Raw genomic sequence first — 20658 nt, forward strand, 5'->3', positions numbered from 1 at the left:
TTAATTTCAATGAGAGAAGTGGAAATCTTTTTGGCCATCAATAATTTATTGATGTTTGGAGTGTACGTTGTAGCCGCCATTCTGATGCAGTTGTCCAAAAAATGTTCCTATATCGATTTTTCATGAATTTCATACTTGAAAAAGATGATACACACAAGTAGGTAGAGTTTAGCATGGCTTTCAACCTCAATGCAACTTGAATTGGATATTTTTCTTTGGGGACTTGAGGCCAAATATTTCCAGTTGTAGAAAGTGATCTGAGAGACAAGATCATTTTAAAAATTCACAAATTCCATTTCAACTGAAGCCTGACCTCCACCAAAATGTTTTACTACACAAGCTGCAAAATCTTCTGCATCGATCTCTACAAAAGGAGAGTTGACGAATTGTACCATATTCGATATGCTTTTAAAATCTTGAAATCGTTGATCAAACTGTTGTCTCAAGTCTGAATTGTAACGTATTCTTGGTTATTGCTGAGGTGCTGTGAAGGATTTTTCTCGTTATTGATTTTCTTCAGACTGGAAAAGTGTTTATATTCAAACTGGACGACATTCTTTTCCCACATCTCAAGCTCCCTGGAAAACGATTTTACAGTTCAAATCATTCCACCGATAACCTTATCTTTCCCTTGAAGCTGCAAATTTAAATCATTCAACTTCTCAGTTATATCTGTGAGAAATGCAAAATTTTGTAGCCATGTTTCTCAATGCATGGTTGACAACCTAAGCATTTCTGTGAGCTACTAAAAACTACCCCACGAGCTACCGGTAGCTCACGATCGACTGTTTGGCGACCACTGATCTACAGAATACAACAATACAATTCCACTCATAGGAGCTGATCTCATCCATTCAGATATTCTTCGATATTATAAAGAGCTCTTTCAGTTGAATATCATTCAATCACTTGTCAAACAGGTTTCTAAACAGAACATAATAGGCTGTGCCACCAGGCAGCTGCTGCGGAGAGACTTTTTGATCACCCAGTATAATTTTTGAATCCATTTTGTCAGTGACTACTGTAATTTTTTAGCTTTGTGTTTATTTTCAATGATTCAATTCCTTATCATAATGTACTCTAACCGAATCTGTGTACACTCCTAACGGGGAAAAACAGTATTGGCTGCGAGTTTTTTGTCATTTTCAGCTCTAATATAATGTAGATTTTTAGCTTCCCTCTCATAAATTTTAGTCAAAACTCCAATAATTCATTACAGTCCTAAATGTTCTTGACTGACCTGGAATCAGGATTTCCAAATTGATTTTTTATAAGAGACTTTGATAATTAATTCAACTTTACAAGCTCTGTAAAACTTGAAAGTAGAATTGACCAATAACAATTTTTTGGATGCATGTATTTGAGCTTTTATAACCTAATTTACATTCTGCAGATAAACATAAAAAACTCTTATTGTCATAGTTGGGTTCCAGGTTACCGTAAGATAGTATAATTCAAATTCGCCACTCGCTCTACCATATATTATTCAAGAGAAGGAATACCTAACAAGAATTATTGAAGTTCACATAAATTTTATAATTTGAACACCTGAAAATACAGAATTTGAGCGGAGTGACAATTGCTTTAATGACCAACTTGAATAATTTTTAAATTTAATTCAGTCTACTAAAATTCTTGAGTTTGAATAATACGGTTTGGGGCTCCCAACTCATCAAAATCTTTAATTAACTATGCAATTTAGTGTTTCTCAATAATAATTTTAAAAAAAGCGTTGAACAATTGTATGATTTTTTTAATTTAATTCAGTCTTCTAAAATTCTTGAGTTTGAATAATACGGTTTGGGGCTCCCAACTCATCAAAATCTTTAATTAACTATGCAATTTAGTGTTTCTCAATAATAATTAAAAAAAAGCGTTGAACAATTATATGAAAATCTCACTGTCGAAGAGAAAGTGTTTGTGTTTAGTGAATGATATATTGCCAATTGCCTCCCGACCTGCACCAACTGAGGCAATTAAATCTAGAAATATAGAAGAAATGCCCATAATAATGTTTAGTGAACTTTAAAAAAACTGAAGGCATGAGCATCTCATTCATGCCTTGCATGATAACATAGAAATAGAAAAATGTATACGTCCATTACTGGGGAAATATATTTCAAATTATATGAAAAGAATGTTACAGGCTACAGGCCCCTACACGAGGGAATCATAAATCATCATTAAATGAAGGATTTTAAAGGATTAAAATTTAAATTGAAGGTTGGTATCATCATAGAGTATAGATGCCGTTTAAGATTCATAGATGTCTGGTATCATCGATTAAAAAAGCTGTTGAATAGTAAAGAATATACTACATAAGTTACATCAAAACCAAAGTGCACTATCTAATTAGGATTGTGGAGTGGAAATTGTAACAAATTTCAAACTCCAAACGACATTGAATTTGGTTTCACATGCTCCAATTTATAGTGGAAGATTTATGTATATCAACCGATTCTCAATCATTTTTAGCACATTCGCTCAATTTTAATTAGATGTAGACCTATGCTTTCAAATCTGCTCTGGTACATTTCCAACCATGTATCTAGAGAAATCAATGATAACAACAATATTAATTGTAACTATTCACCAACTAATAACTATTTTTCATCTGAGCTATGAAAGCTAATAACTTCTTCAACACTAACAGTATTCTGAGCGATTTTCATCAAAATGGGATCTCATCGGAGCAGTAATTTATAAATCTATATATTTAGAAGGAGAAGGGTATGGCGAATTTTATTCTCCAACAGGTGTCAGTATATGTATATTTCAGAAAAGCTATCAGTTAGCAGCCAGTATATGTAAATTTCGATTTTGTGGCACTTGTATTGGGAATATTCATCAAAACTTTCAAGAAAATGGTTGAATGTTTTCAACTGTCTTTATCAGAATGTTCGCACAGAAATATTTGAAACTTTGTTTATTTATAAAGATTTACTAGTGCCCTTAGGGTCGCTTTTTCCCAAGTTGGTACAACTATCTATTAATCAATTTAAGGTCGCATTCATTATTATGTGTTTCTATAGCATCTGATCGTTTAAGCTAGAATTTAGTTTAATTTTTTTGGACAAAGTGACCCTAACTTGAATTATTTTATTCACTTCCGATTCTGTTGCTGGTAAGATGTGATATCTATCCATAATGGAAACACTGAGATTTTGTGAAAAAATAGCCTATCACTTATTTAATGTAAAATAACAAAGATGTTTCGACACTAATTGTGTCATCTGCAGTGTGAGAATTCAAAACTTTTCAGTTTGAACACCATTTGTTTCGAAACTTGTTTGTTATTTTACAATAAATAAGTGATATTTTTTGACAAAATCCGAGTGTTTTCATTATTATTCTATTTGAGACACGCCTAGACTCGTGTAGGCCTATCTATCCCATTATCAAGTCTGTGGCTTATTGGTGCAAAAACTACCAATGTAATTTTTTTAAAAAAATGAGTTTAATACACTAATACCTACATCACTAATATAGATTACAGCTCCAGAAGTGCCAATGTCCTATCTCAAAGTAATAAAATGTATACTACCTTTGTCATGATTTAGCTCCACTCTCAGAGTGTGAAAACTACCAATGAAGACATATGTTTTTAGATTGTCATTCATACTCCATGCCAGAACTACAAATGTCGACTTGTGCACTTCAAGCACTCACATTTCCGTATCGAAATGCCGTAGTTGGAAAATACAAGGTGAACTTTCAAGCTGATTTGTGAGAAAGTTGATATTTTGACATAACCTAGGTAGTTCGTGCACCAAGCCACAGAAGTGTCAAAGTGAATTATGTCAAAATGAAACTAGTCGGAATAAAATAATACAATTATAAAATAATCTAATAAAGGGGTAATAGTAATTCTTCATAAATAAACTTTCAAGTGGTCCTAGCAAAATAGTTGAAATGAAAACCTTGATTTTTGTTGTTTTGAAGATTAAGTTTGTTTTCAGTTTCAGATTTTTCTTACTGATAAAACTCACTTCCATCAATGAAACTTAATTATTTTCCTAGTGTAAAATGTAAAGTTACACATTCTAGAATCCAAAAAAATGGTGTGTTGATAGATTTTTTAATGATTTCCTGTTGTGTAGTCCAGGTCATGAAAAGGGATGGATATCTGACAACAGGATGGGATAATTCGTTAATTTAATAAATTAATTCAACAGGATAATTCACTGAATTCCATTTCATTTAGTTGCAATAATCCACTAATAAATTCAAATTTAAAAAAATTACCATATACATTTAAACTTGGCTCATGTAAGCATTCATTGGCTTGCGCCTAACATAATAAATAAATGAATAAAACTTTCTCATTTAAATCAATATTTTTTTAGTACGGTATCAATAAAAAGGCTTGTTATTAGACACCACTTGGAATCAATTAGTATTAGGAAGATAATCTAATTAGTACCGGTATTCCTAATACTAAGTGATTCCAAGTGGTGTCTAATAACAAGCCTTTTTATTGATACCGTACTCAAAAAATATTGATTTAAATGAGAAAAATTTATTCATTTCCTTATTATGTTAGGCGCATGCCAGTGAATGCTTACATAGAATGCTTATAAAGAAGTTGTTTTGAAATCTTTCAAAATTATAGTCTCAAACTGAAGCTCTAGAGTGATGTATTTTTCTTCTCAACAATTGTTGATGAAGCCTTGAACCATATTTAACTGGTGTGTGATGTACCTGAAAATAGTACACTTCTGAATCCACCCCTGTAGATGCCCACACCACAAATTAGCCTACGAATCCACAAATACCTAATATGCTTTTGGTAAAACTATTCATTTTATTTCATCACATAAAATGGAGAAATATTTCACTCAGTAGACGAGAATGTTCTATAGATTAGAACACATGGCAATGAATGTTCAATCAATTGATTTCTTTCAAAGAAACATATCAGTTTTATTCAGAATCACTATTTTATAATAGAGGCCCGGTTGCACAAAAGCCTGTTAAATTCTAATCATAATTGAATCGGCTTCGAATTTGGAACATATACTATGTATTATCTTTTTAATTATTTATCTATTCATGCAAAAAAAAAGACACTGATGTGGATCGGCTTCGAATTTGGAACATATACTATGTATTATCTTTTTAATTATTGATCTATTCATGCAAAAAAAAGACACTGATGTGGATCGGCTTCGAATTTGGAACATATACTATGTATTATCTTTTTAATTATTGATCTATTCATGCAAAAAAAGACACTGATGTGGATCGGCTTCGAATTTGGAACATATACTATGTATTATCTTTTTAATTATTGATCTATTCATGCAAAAAAGACACTGATGTGAATCGGCTTCGAATTTGGAACATATACTATGTATTATCTTTTTAATTTTGTATTTTGTATTCAATTTTTTTAAAAAAGTGCAATATTTCTAAAGTTTCTAATTTATTGTGATACATTCTGTGATTCATTTAGAGTATAAAATTAACCTTCAAAATTCAAAATTTTAAATCATCATTTCTGGACCGAAAATCAAGTGACGAAGCAGTGTGTGACTATATAACCTTATCTTTTGGGCAACATTAACATTTTATCAAAATTTTTGGAGAGAAATAGTACAGGCTCAGCCTAGTTTTTCCTCCAATGTCATAATTGTATTATGATTATAGTATTTTATACAATAAATAAATAAATGAATTATTTATCTATTCATCCAAAAAAAGACACTGATGTGAAAAAATTGGCAGATAGGCAATCTCTGTGTAATTTTTTCTTCCAAATTTAGGTGATGATACCTATACCATGGGATATATTGTTATGCTATCTTTTCTCTAGGGAACAACTATATCGTTGATGGATAGTGTTTGATAGTAATTGTTTGTTGTGATTGACTTGAAGTTGTAGGGAGTGCCGAGAAGCAGAAGCAGAGACGCGGCAGTGCGGGGTCTTTGGACTCCTCTTCAGCCACAGGAACCAAACAGCAGTCATCCTCATTCTTGGGCAGTTTGTTCGCGAAACGCGAGCGAAAACTGTCCAAAGCATCAGTCGCTTGCTCTGAGGATCTTTTAGCTGCTACGCAAGTCTAGCGTTCAGAAAGGCGGGGCTTCTTTCGTCGAAAAAGTAGCGCTGCTAATTCAACACTTTATCGCTAAGGCGACTGGCTCATACACTGTACAATGAGGTCCACATTATCATGGCAGTATTTTATTAGCATTGGTGTTGCTATCCCTTGTCTATCATTCGACAAAGCAGATGGTGCTATCTTCTATCCTTTTCCACCTCCGCCACGTTGCCAGATGGTTTATGAACAATGTAGAAATATAATCAACCAAAAAATATTCAATCTCTATCAAGAAAATTCAATCATTAAATATATTTTCTTGGCGAATGAAATATAATTGATTATTTCAAACAAGGATGAACAGTTGATATTACATCAGATGTACCGGTATCTCAATCATGAAAATTTATTTAAGGTGAAATAAAAGATATATTGTCAATTCCACATAATTTATTTGAGCCAAACTGAAGTTTCAGTGGTTATCAGAGGTATTTTTGGTTGGACCCTGATGACGATGCCTCAAATGCATTAAAACTTTATTTTTGCTCAAATAAATTATGTGAAACTGACCACATCTCTTTTATTTCACCCTAATATGAAGCAATATTCACATCTCTGTTCATAGTGTAGATGAAAATAATCGAATAATATATTTTCTTGATAAATAGAATATAATCGATTATTTTCAACAAGAATGAACAGTTAATATTACATCAGATATATCGGTATCAGCTATCCTCTATGGAAGGCAGAAAATCGGCGACGCTGTTCTCTCATCTTTCTCCACTGTCATTATAACGTGGACCTCGTCACTGTACACACTTGAAGCTTTTCTCGTTCAACCAGCTTACAAGTTACAAGCTAACTTCAAACAACACTTGTATGGCTGAATTTCTCTCAAATTGTATACTAATAAGTTACCAAATGTTATTTTTATCAATTCGATCTTATTGTGAAACGATTTCCATTTCTTCCTAGAATTTTAGATCGTTGCAAGACTTTTCTGCAGCACATTTTCCTCACAAATTGTTAATAATATATTATTATAAAAAAATCGCAAAGTTTATTCCAATCCATTAGGCCTAGTAAACAACTTAATATCTAAGATAGGAATAAATTGAATACTTGTTGACAATACACAGTCCAGCATGCAATGTAATTTGCGAGCAATTATTTTCTAAGATTATATTTAAACTAGATGGTTTTCTGCGATGTCTACGATAACATTTCGCTTAAACTTTGTCATATATTTTTCTCATAAATTTATAAATCATTTGGACCTATTGCATTTGAATCTACAGCCTTACATTCTTAATACAACATTGCTTTAATGATGTTAGATGGTTAATTAACTGAATAACCTATCATTAATTTTGTAAATCATTTGGACCTATTGTATTTGAATCTTCAGCTTTAAATCCTTCATAAAACCTTGCTTCTATGATGATGAAAAGTTGAGTAACTGTTAAAAAGTGCTTCCATCAAGGATTTGTCAGCATACCGCAATGTATTCATATTCTATTGATCATATAATCAATTGATTTGAAATTTTTGATTGAATGATATTCCGGGCCTTAGAACATTCTTGAAGATTATTGATCTTCTCAGGGTCACAGTTGCCTTTCAAAATCTTCATATAGATTCTGGATCCGCATTAATCTAAACGACATGAAGTTGCAATAAAATCGCGAATGAGTGAGTGATACATCAGGGCGTAGCGCGAAAAATTGATAAAATATAGTATATAATAATTAATAATAGGCCTACCTCTGTCGTGGCCAAGTCTACAACTTGATAATATTCTCTATTTTCAATTTTTATTATCGCCAAAGGAATTTTCTCATGTAGAATATTAGTGTTTCTCATTAGTGTTGTTGATTATCAAACTGTATTTTTACATTGAAGAGAATAATATTCTATACACTTTACTAGTATAGAATAACTGTGGATGAATTTTGAAATGAGAATATTGTACTTATTTTCTTTGCTGTATTTCAATACTTTTTACACTCTAAACATTTTTCTGGATGTTTTTTATGTTGACTAGTTAGGGGCAAATTCACTTATTGATGTTTCAAGTTTTTGTGATAAATTTAACGTGTCGTTTATGTAGATTTATTGATGTCTAGTATAAGCCTATCTAAAAACTCAATTTCATGAACATCTTATCTGAGGTGTCTAGGCCTCTATAAAAAGTTTCAGAATAATTTATTTTCTTTTGAGAAATTTTGTGTGCTTAGTTGCTTCATAAGGTAAATGAAGCGAGAAGAGCCGAACGCTGTAGTGAACTGAGGAGGTGAAGCTTTGAGGTTTCAATATTTAAAGATACAGCAAATGATTCATTTGAATCGACTCAAATGAATCTCCAGCTGAAGGATAAAGTGTAGGCCTATTCAGTTTCTGGTGAATCTAAAACTTATTTTGAGCATTACACGAACCCAAAGATAACTTATACTACTATTGTTTATAAGTTTGTTCTATTCAAACAATTTAGATTCAAATTTTTTTATTCAACGAACACTTTATTTTTTTAAAATGATGCTGAAAATCATTCGCAATAACAATGTTATTTTTGTCCCTACACTTAACACGTTAGCAGCTAAAGATTAGTTCTGATTTTAAAATACAAATAAAATAACGCGAACGAATTAAGTTTATGCATATGTTAATATTTTTAATACCTAGACAACAAGGGTCTTTCAAACCCAATGCTTTTCTATTTGGTAACTTGTCAAAAATATAAATTATGAACATTAGTTGAGTTTTTACACATTTTTTGTGGAGAGATACAATAATGCCATTGCTTATATACAATGTATTTTCAACATCGAACATCTTTTCAATGCTACAAACAACATTAAGACTTCAGAAGTTAGGAATTTGAAGAAAAGAATTAGCTAGCATAGGCTATATGTAGAATGAAGAAATTTGTAGCATTTAAAAGATTTCATTCAATATTTTTTTCCATTTTCTACTATGAATTCTATGTAATGTACATTTTGAATGGTTGTCACACATGTTTCTCTTAAGCCACACAGACAGTATCAACTTGTTAATCGTTGTTTACACAAAATTGTACTTTACAAAAATATAACTCGTATAATATAGAATGGTTTGACGGTAGTTTTTATTGACTTTTAGAACTCCACAGTCTTAGGCACCAGACATTTTTCATGTTAAACTAGTCTAATCGTCTTTCAAATCACATTTTCAACGTTAAACTAGTCTAATCGTCTTTCAAATCACATTTTCAACAGAAAATGTTTCATTAACTCAGAAGTTATTGATTCAATCATAAGATCGTCAAATCTAGCAAGTGAAGATAATTTTAAAACTTATTGAGAGATCGAAATTATTGCTTTTTGTGTTCTGAGCTGAGAAACCGCTCAATTGCACTGAGCAGCACACAGCTCTGCAGGTATAGATAGATAGATAGATAGATAAATGTCGTTTATTTATGAACATTGGTACACTTTATAAAATTACAAAAAGTGATGTGGGCGAAATTGAGGCAATAAGAGCCCCCTCTTCTACTTGACCCACAAACTTAACACCACTTGTACTGAGATACCATTTGGAAAGGTCATGAGAAAAAACACAGTCTATATTTTACTATTTTTATTTTATAAGCTGCCAAATATACAAGATTACTTCTTGAAAACTCAGAACATAAAATTAATTACATCAACTGCTTGATCTCGAACATAATTACAGATCAAGTGACTACAATTAAGCATCAATTAATAAAATTAGTAAATCACTTTCAAACATAGTGATTGAAAACCATGGAAGAATTAACACATATTTAAACAAACAAATATTAAATCATAGCTCTACAAGTTCTACATTTATTCTGAAAAACGTCCATCAAATTGGCTATTTATTTACAATATATTTATAATAGATACGTATCATCTTCCAATAGCCTACAAATCTCATTTAAAAGTGATCTAACCAAAATATTAAAAATTGGGGATGCTTAATATTATCGGTATACGTTAAAACATGATTGGGATACATTCACAAATTATGCAGATATGGAAATGGTTGCTATACAGTGGATAACGTGAAGCATTAACCTTCAATGAAGATCATGATCCCTAAAAATTGATGGCTGATACGTTCTTATGGATTTTAATTAAAAGGTTGGTTGGAATTTGAGATCTTGAGAAATTCTCAAGTAAATAAAGTCAAACTAGATTATTGTGGAAAATGGACATTTAGATGTTGCGTTTCCTGGTTCAATCCATTTCGTCAGTCTCCTAGATTTGTAGCATCTTCATACGGCTGAATGGATGTACCTACAAAAAAACAAGAGCAATAATTAAGTTGTCATGGATATATTGAGGGAATTAAAAACAATATAAAAATCTTGTAATACCCTCTATTTTTTAAAAACTTTAAAATAGTTCAACAATAGTTGACTTAAATATTTAGAGTAAGTACCAAGTATTTAGAAACTATTTAGGGCCGGTTTCCGAGCTCGGGATTCGGCTAAGTTCTAGACTTTAAACAGCTGGAGTCGGAAAATTGGCTTTCCGAAACGGGGCGTAGTCGTAGTCATTGTCAAAATAACGTTTGAATTAAATTTCAAAAAAAAACTAGAAAATTGAACATAAAATAAAAGAGAAAATAGTGTAAAGTTTCAGCTATTTTGAATTATTTAGAAATGTTTAATTTCGTCAAGGAAAAACGTTTCCAATAATAGAAATGGGAAAATAAAAACTGTGACTACTGTTATAAAAACTGCGACTACGCCCCGTTTTGGAAAGCTAATTTTCTGACTCCAGCTGTTTAAAGTCTAGAGCTTAGCTGAATCCCGAGCTCGGAAACCGGCCCTTGAAGTTTTTAAAAAATAGAGGGTACTACAAGATTTTTATATTGTTTTTAATTTGTTCAGAAGAAGCCAATTTAAGTGAAGTGTTTTTTTTATAATTGAGGAACTTGTCATATCTACCAGAAAGAAATGCACTCACAAAATGAATTGGCCACCTATAGGGGGCAAAGCCACACCAGGCGTTTTATCAGTCGGCACGACAAGATGGCAAGCACTCCGATTGGCTGGACAGGTAGTTCATTCGATAAGCCAACCCCAATCAGAGAGCTTCCTGTCCTGTCGTGCCGACTGAAAACCGCCTCGTGTGGCTTAGTACCAGGTATTAGTCATGGTCAAAGGACATACATTTTATAAAATTTCCTGAGACGCATGGACTAGAGAGGGTCATAGTCAGATTAAGCTGTTACTATTAAAGTACCTAACAGTTAATAATATTAAAGGAGCAATTTATTAATATTATAATTGCCCATCTCACCCATCATAAGGATGAGAGTTCTTATTCAAAATAAAAAGAGACACCACATTTGAGCAGACTAAAAATTTTGTCTTCATAACATTTCTTAATTTTGTTCAAGTTTCAAAGGAGCACTTTTAAGTTGACATTTCAAAGCTTGATTCGCACACAAAAGTGAAAATATAATTGCCACGAGTTCTAATTGGATTATTCCCACTCAGCCCAGCCGAATGTGTATGAATAATACCATTATATCTTATAGGAATTATATTTTCCTACAGTTACGTTGAAAAGTGGCCATTGCTGCACTGATTACAGAACGCAAAGAATCACTTTTCCGCTCTAGTGCGGGAAAAATTTTTCTGCACTCCAGATTTGCAACATGGCAACGCAAAATACTTAGTAGGTTATATGGAGCAACAGTGCAGCAAAATCAAAATGAAGTTGGTAACAGTGACTGCTGTGGCTGCTATAGTGAGCAGAGGTGCAACCAAGCACAACGCGCTAATTATTATTCATTATATATTATAACCAAGGACAACGAGGACTTTAGGATTTTAGGATTAAGGTTTTTATCAATAATAAAATTACACAGAAAAACATTTGATGCATTTCAGGCAATTTTACCCATAATTACCCACTTTTCATATTCAATGGTAACTGTAGGAAAAACTTAATGTGAAATACGTGCGCAAAGTTCCTCTGCTGCACTCAAGAAACCATTCCGCCCTCGCCTACGGCTCGGGCGTAAACGTTTCTTTCGGTGCAGCAAACTGTCACTTTGCGCACTAGTTGCACAAATAACTATTTCACTGTTGTTCCAGCTCAATTTTCTCTGCTTTATAGCATAACCACAACATGTTTTTACAGAGCGAATTTCAAAGCTTGTCGAGAGGTATGAGACTGCTAGAATTTGTATCAAAACTATGCTGAAAATCTAGAAAACAAGTAGTTTTTATTATCATAGAACTTACTAGTACCCGCTTTATACTTTTTATATGAAAAAAACTAGTATAGTGAAGGTACTAGTAATTTCTATAATAATTAAACAATTCGCTGTATATTTCTCTGTTCATTGTTGTGTACGAAACCAGCTTGAATAGTTATATAAAATACGGTAAGTTGAACAAAAGACTTTTTGTGTAGTTGAGAAGTTGATATTGTGGTAATTATTCATATTGAATGAAAAAGACTAATAAATTGTCAAAAACCACAGATTTATTGATACTTAGAAAGACCGGTTTCGGTTATTACACCATTGTCAATCTCTGATAAACTGTTTATCAAAAACTGTTTATAAAAAGTTCATCAGAGATTGACAATGGTGTAATAACCGAAACCGTTCTTTCTAAGTATCAATAAATCTGTGGTTTTTGACAATTTCTTAGTCTTTTTCATTCAATTTGAACAAAAGAGAGAGATAGCATGATATAGGTCGTTTATGTTCCAAATGTCACTGTTAACTCAACCCGATAGCCCTGGTAGTTCTTTTTCGTGAAGCTGTAGTCTCTCATAATGTGTCGTTCTTACACTCTCACCCCAACAAAACAGTAATAATAGATAGTAGTCGACAGTAATCAGCTTGAGTTAAGGCTGTGCAAAGGCTAAAAATTAACTTTCTACTGGTGATATTTTTCAAAGTTTTCCGATTTGTATATCATCAAGCTATCAAAATGAAAAAGTTTTCTCAGGAAAACACTTTTTTCCGATCATTACTTTTTGAGATATGAGCGCCTAAAGTTTAAATTTTTGGGACAGAACACTTCATGTTCGGTAAGAGATAAATCCATGAAATTTATAAGATAAATTCTTCATGGTATTGTTGATCTAATAAAACAAAAATTTTCTGAAAATATCATTTTTTTAGAAAGTTCAATTTACCAAAAATAACTCAATTAAAAGTTATTTTTGGTCATTTTTAGTGAATTGAATAACTTTCTCAAAAATTGATATTTTCATAAAATTTTTGTTTTATTAGATCAACAATACCATGAAGAATCTATCTTCTAAATCTCATGGGTTTATCTCTTACCGAACTTGAAATATTCTGTCCTAAAAATTTAAACTTTAGGCGCTCATATCTCAAAAAGTAATGATCGGAAAAAAGGTTTTCCTGAGAAAACTTCTTCATTTTGATAGCTTGATATACAAATCGAAAAACTTTGTAAAATATCACGAGTAGAAAGTTTATTTTTAGCCTTTGCACAGCCTTAAGAAACTCCTAGTGCCGTGATTCATCATGATTCTTCATGGTATTGTTGATCTAGTAAAACAAAAATTTTATGAAAATATCAGTTTTTAAGATATTCAATTTACTAAAAATAACCAAAAATAACTTTTAGTTGAGTTATTTTTGGTAAATTGAATAACTTTTTCAAAAATTGATATTTTCATAAAATTTTTGTTTTATTAGATCAACAATACCATGAAGAATCTATCTTCTAAAGCTCATGGGTTTATCTCTTACCGAACTTGAAATATTCTGTTCTAAAAATTTAAACTTTAGGCGCTCATATCTCAAAAAGTAATGATCAGAAAAAAGGTTTTCCTGAGAAAACTTTTTCATTTTGATAGCTTGATGATATACAAATCGAAAAAATTGAAAAATATCACCAGTAGAGAGTTCATTTTTAGCCTTTGCACAGCCTTAACAAGAATCGGCTTGGAGTTTGGAACATGATCGACCTAAACCATCATCTTATACTATCTTTTCTCTATGGTTGAATCCTTTTGATCGGTTAGATTTTTACCGTTTTCATGTTAGATGGTGAAGATAAGTATGTTAGAATGTTCTCTTGTGGCCGCCCGATAGCAGTTGTTTAACGCTGAATGTGGATAATGAGATGCCCAATCCAGCAAGAATCACTGCAAATGGGTACACAAGTTTATCCGATCCTGACCTGCTTCCACTCATAGCACCCTGTTTCAAATGACATACGAAAAAAATTAGCTGCGGTACATGTAATTTCATTACACATGATAAACAAGTTAAAAACCCAGCAATTTGAATGGCGAATTTCGTTACACATGATAAACAAACAAGTTATAAAAACAGCAATTCGACTGGCGCCACCTGATCTAATTTGAAGTAGCAGGAATGCATAAAAACTAAAGATCTCTGCGTATTTGGCTGGAATCCAAGACGATGCTCCAATGTCAAACACTCAGTAAGATATGAGATAAACGGAACTTGGTGCCAAGTTTCTCGTTCAATCTACAACAGATTGAAAAGGGCTACTTCTAGGTCTAGAAATAACAATATAAAGTAAATTCGTATGACTTTTTGTTGATGGGGAGTCCCTTGCAATTAACAATATGAGAGACATCAACAGTTAAACTGAATTGTTAACCATGACACCACTGTTCCCACTGCAATGTTACAAAAATAAATAAATACCTATTTAATAAATAATGCATTGAAAGTAATTTCAGCTACTGATACTAGACACTTCACACCACTGTGAAAAGTCTAAGGGTACGTTTATGTCGGAGCTGTGATTAGTGATAAAAGCTGCGATTCTAGCAACGCGTAGATAATACCAACGTGCTTTCTAATAGGCCTGTTTAGGTCGGAGCTGCGATGAAAATCGATCTTGGGTCCTGACCATCGATAAGAGCATCGATAATGGCTCGGTCCATTTTCGAAGCTAGTATCGAGTTGTAGAATACAAAGTACAAGCATGGACCAATATTTTTTCATGATTTGGGTTGATTTATATGTGGAGTTTCGTAAGCAAGTGACATTTTCTTTACTTTATTAAACTATTTCTTATTCAATTACAAAATTCTATCTTATTGTCAATGATAATAATGAAACATAATATAGACCTTGATGTATGCATTTCAAGAATAAATTCAATTGTTTCTATTTTATCAAAGAATATAACTTTCTTGTATAAACTTTCTTGTACCTTAATGTTAGCATTAATCGCTCCTCTGCCATGACAGGACTTATGTGATAATTATTCCAGTCCTTTTGGAGATTATTGGAAACTCTCGTCAAAATGTAGTCAAAAGTTCTATTTCCATTGTCATATAGTCAACAAAATTTTTTGTATACTGTCTTAAATCTTCATACAAATGATGATACTCCCCAAATACATTCCTCTCCACATTGATAGGATGTGCATAATATTCACGTTCTCTACAACCTAGTAAGTAATGCTTTACTGTATTCGATGCAAAAATAAAATCTCCATCAGAATCACTCATGAGAGCATACATAAATTGGTTTTTCAATACATGAACTCACGAATCAAGCTTTAAGCACGACTGTCGGCATGAACAGTCGATAGAAGCTGAGCGCTACTCTCTACTAGCATCGCTTCTCTCATCGTTGCTAGGATCGTTTATCACAGCTCCGACATAAACGTACCCTAAAGCTGGATTTGCACACAACTGTTACAGTGAAAATATAATTCCCACGAGTTCTAATTGTCTATTCCCACTCAGCCACTCAGAGTGAGTATGAAGAACACCATTAGAAGTTATGGGAATCATATTTTCGCTGTCGCTATTGTGAGCGAATCCAGCTTTATTATGTAATAAATCACAATCTATTGTTAGCCATTCAATTCCTTCCAACAAATTAGCTGTAGATAGGTAGGATTATGAATTATAAAAAAACAACAGAGAGAGTCATGATTGAAATATGACAAATGGACCCACCTGAGTGTAGGAGAATCTAACAGCATACCTCAGCATTTGGGTTGGCTGCATTCTCTCTAGATCTAAAAAGAATCAAACAGTAACGTTCAAATCAAGAGTAAAGAAATTACTTAAAATCATAAAGGCTAACTAGAAAAAAATATAAATTTTGAACAGCCATTCTTTCTCTACTGATTATGTTTTTTGATTCAGCCGACGATCATTTTTATTTCCTCAATCTCAAAGACACAAAATGATGATCTTTGAATTAAATTCATTATTAGTTCTGAATAAAGTCAATATTATTTATGAGATATCCAAAAAATCACTAAAAATATATAAGTTATAGACTCTGATTTAGACAATTTCAAGTTAAACTTTCTTTGTGTCAGTGATGTTATTTTTAGACTATTGATTCACAAAAAATGAACATTATTTTATGAATATTGAGATACTAGTTTCGGAAGTCAAGACCAAATACCCTTGGTACTTATTATTATTACCCTAACATTTTTCATCATTTGGGGTTACCGAGATACACAATTTTGAATATAGAACTTGGCCATATTTTTGTGTATGGAAATATGGGCTAAAATACACTTAAGGTGGAGTTTTCTATTTTTGATCAAATTTTAGTTAAGTTACATGATTTTTAAGCCTTGACGAGCTGAGAAGAATAAGCTGTAGTACGAGGAGATCTGATCATTCTGTCAAAAGTTATAAGTGTTTGAAGTTTTGATCCTTTATGTATACTTATGCGTGTCCCCCAACTAGGAGGAAATACTGAAATTAAGTGTATCTAACGGTTCTCAAAAAACATAAACCTCGTAAGATGATTTCAACCGAAATATGTTTTTTTTTTCTAGGAAGACCTTGAAAAGGTATTATAATTAAAAATTTGTATTTTGTCTGTAGTAAATGATTTTCTATTTTTGGGTGTATTCCCCCTCCCACCACTAGGTACTAAGTTTGAAAATTTCTAAGGAATCCTGTTCAGAATTAATTGTTCTTTCACGTGATATGTGGTATTTTATGGGAGAAGTGGTATGTTTGCATGATTTTGAAAACCCTTAAAAAATACCCCTTTTTTGAAAGTTCATAGCTCCGGAACCAGAAACGGTAGAGTCCTGCGCGACCACTCAATTTATTGGAAATTTTATCATCTTTATATTGTAGAGAATGCTTTTTCTCGAAAAACTCAAGGCTTGATGGAAAAATTTAAAAAAGTCCAAAATTTTGGGGGTTTTGGGGGAGAAGCCGCTCTCTGGCGTGTCAGCAAATTCCAGATTCGAATTCAGCGCCTCAAAATACATACAGAACCGTCGAGAAAATTTATTTTGGGGCTGTTTCCTGTAAAACGACTATTTGACTGGATTAGTCATAGTCATAGTCAAATAGCCAAATATGACGTAAGGTTCATAGTACACTATATTTAAGGATAAAAGAGCTGGTTATATATGCTGGTGCTGAAAAAAGTATTGATTAGAAGTAACTTAAATTATCAAGTCAAACAAGTTGAACGAACTATTTTTCTTTCAACAAGTTTATTCAATGATATTTTAGATAAGTTAGGTAGGTACAGTAATTTGAAGAGGAAATAGAAAGTCTTCTTTCTCAGCCTACATAGAACTAAGAGATGAATATTTAAAATTCATGGAATCAATCACAAAGAATTATAAGTGTAGGTATAACAGAAAAAGCTCTTCATGAACCAAAATCATAAAAATTAAATGTGAAATAAAAATTGACTCACCTTTTCACTCAACCAACGACCTCGCAAAGCACAAACAGTAGAAAGAACGAAAAAGAGAACTGGGAGATGCTAGGAGAAGCAGATTATAGAGAGAGTGGTTGACAGGGAATACGCCACTGAATCTATATCCTAGAGCGCGCTATAGAACATGGTCTCAGCTCGTCAAGTTCTCAATTAATCTAGCACCAATTTTGAGATTCAGCTGTGTGTGTATGGTGAGGGGGGGAGTTTGGGCTGTGTCCTTGTGGGCCCCAAATTCTTGGGGGGGGTCAACATCAAATCTTGGGGGTTCCAAAAAAGGTCAGTAGTGCTTAAAATGACTACTGACAAGCTTTGTTTGGTTATAATGGGGGATAGAAGCTGAATTTTTCTAAATTTAGTGGTCAACATCAAATCTTGGGGGTTCCAAAAAAGGTCAGTAGTGCTTAACATGACTACTGACAAGATTTGTTTGGTTATAATGGGGGATAGAAGCTGAATTTTTCTAAATTTAGTGGTCAACATCAAATCTTGGGGGTTCCAAAAAAGGTCAGTAGTGCTTAAAATGACTACTGACAAGATTTGTTTGGTTATAATGGGGGATAGAAGCTGATTTTTTTCTAAATTTAGGGTGGGGGGGTGTAAGTGGGAACCCCTGCCATACATTAAGGTGCAATTCCATGCAATTCAATTAATGTTAGGCGTCTTGGGCCACGCTACTAGAAACGTGTGGTTATAGTCGCTGCAGCTACAGCACATAACCTATAGGGTATTGATTTATTTACCACCACTCTGGTCCGCAACTTACAACTCGACATAATATGTATCGTTTAAAAAATATCAATTAGCTCAAGGAAATTAGTTCTTTGATAATATTAGAATAGGCTGAAAATTGTGATCTATAATGATGGAATTCAACTATTTTTCTAAATTCAATAAGAATGACTTGAAAATTCTGTTTTGAAACAATTTGTACATATGATATGAGTTACAAAAATGAATGTGTAATTTTTAATTACAACCTGATATGACTTACATAATCGTTATATTATACTAAAATTATTTGTTGCGTGAAACACACCATTTAATTGCAGGGTTTGGTTTTTACCACATGACAAACATAATATCCTTTGATTAGCAATTCGATTGTACATCAATAAAAACTGGTATATGCCATCTCGGTTTAGATCTTTGTCACATCTTGATAAGCTCTGCAAAAACTTCATGTTACACCAAGAACTACAGAGTATAGACTGTCTAATAGTTGGAAATTATAACTTTGATGATCCTTTACAGAACACGGAAATGGGAATCCCGCAGTAAAAGTCGAAGTGTGGAATGACGTCACTAAACTCAACAGGATGGGGGCATACGCTTCATTGCACAAGGGTCGAAAATGTGCTAAATCTACCTGCCAAAGGGTCTCGCAGTTGTATTGTTCTAGCTTGACCGTCCCATGCCCCCATTGAGATAGGTTTTACCCACTGTTCCTTTCCCAAATTTGAATAGAAATTGTCCAAAAATAGGTTATGTTTACACTTCCAAATATTTATAAAGTATAAATTCATTAGATTCAAATATTCATGAGATGTAAATGGTAAAAGCAATATAATAGCAGAGATGAACGAATAATCATAACCAAATAATTAGGTAGTACTCAGTTCTCTCTGATAGTAAAGGAATTGCACCTTAAGGGTGTGACTTCATTGAATGCGTATATGTGCAAGTGCATGCTTGGACATGTATAGCCAAGCATACAGATGAGAAACAAAATCTAGAAAGAGCAATAGGAACACTCACACTGAACGCATGCACTTGCTGGTTGCGTTCAGTGTGAGCAGCTACATGCAAGTCACAACATGTTTCAATAGTACTTTCCAGATCACATAACTTATACCTAACCTATCATACTTTATTAGAAACATAGCTCAATATTAACTTTTTGTATCAGCAGGGTTCCTGTAATTATTGAAACTTAATAAAAATTATCATGGCTCTTGAAGAGTTGAAACTAGTTGTGTTGTAATAAAATAAAGGAAACCTGATCATTTTATTATAATATTTCAACATGACTCAATATTTAATTTGAAAAATCATATCAATATAGGCCTAAATACTAAATTGGTTTAGTATGAGTAGGTGTACCCCGTGGTATATATACACAACGGTATTTGAAAAACATAAAAAAGAAGGCATCATCAACCCTTTAGGATGAGTATTTTGTAGTTCTATGCTGAAAATTAAATAAAAACAATTTTATGAACTTCACTTGATATCTAAGAAAATACAATATGGGAAAAATACAAAGAGTTTTTAAAATTAAATGTATAATCTTATTTGAAGTTCAAAACAATGAAATATGTAGCCTATAAATAATTATTGTAGCAAATAAATATTGACTACGGCGGGGATCGAATCGACAATCTACAGTTCCAGATTGTTGGACTTTGACAAAGAACCACTAAGCTAGGTCATCAAACGTATATGAAGGCAATAGCTGACAAAAAACTGCTCTGATGGCTTACCTACTCGCTATTTGCATCACATATATGGGCTATGGAATAATAGCATGGGGAGCAGCCCCGCAGACCTACATTGTGCAAGTTCTAATTCTCCAAAAGAAAATGATAAGAATAATAAATAATTTACCATACGATACACACTACAAACCATACATAATACAGGATAGGATACTTACTTTACTTTATCCGGCTCTACAGTCCTGGGTGGACTTTGGCCTCCTCAACATAGCGCCTCCATTCGTCTCTATCCTGAGCACTCCGTCGCCAGTTTGCCACGCCCAGCACCCGGAGGTCTCCAATCACGTCGTTCAGCCATCTTGTCCGTGGTTGACCTCTCTTTCTCGTCCCAAGCATTCTTTCTTCCAGGAGTCTTGATGGTATCCTCTCGTCACTCATTCTGGCTAAATGTCCAAGCCATTCAATCC

General features: G+C 32.9%; 1 protein-coding gene and 1 long non-coding RNA gene across 6 annotated transcripts in view; one reads left to right on the forward strand and one right to left on the reverse strand.

Annotated features, from left to right (window-relative positions):
• Positions 1-8719, forward strand: part of LOC111060112 (IQ motif and SEC7 domain-containing protein 1) — a 56203-nt gene extending 47484 nt beyond the window's left edge. For 4 of the 5 annotated variants that reach the window (XM_039442288.1, XM_039442284.1, XM_039442286.1 and 1 more), the window contains one exon: positions 5879-8719. In XM_039442288.1, the coding sequence (XP_039298222.1) occupies positions 5879-6066 (188 nt within the window). In that variant the 3' untranslated portion in view covers positions 6067-8719. The remainder of the gene's footprint in view (positions 1-5878) is intronic. The other variant, XM_039442285.1, reaches the window with a different exon arrangement.
• Positions 8720-9644: 925 nt separating this feature from the next.
• On the reverse strand, positions 9645-17896 carry LOC111050028. The gene is made up of 4 exons (XR_002606029.2): positions 17733-17896; positions 16001-16062; positions 14083-14252; positions 9645-10342 (listed from the first exon to the last, which is right to left on the reverse strand). It is a non-coding gene; the product is annotated as an uncharacterized LOC111050028 (long non-coding RNA).
• Positions 17897-20658: the final 2762 nt, after the last annotated feature.

The sequence above is a fragment of the Nilaparvata lugens genome, chromosome X (assembly GCF_014356525.2).
Source record: "Nilaparvata lugens isolate BPH chromosome X, ASM1435652v1, whole genome shotgun sequence".
In the NCBI taxonomy this organism is placed as follows: domain Eukaryota; kingdom Metazoa; phylum Arthropoda; class Insecta; order Hemiptera; family Delphacidae; genus Nilaparvata; species Nilaparvata lugens.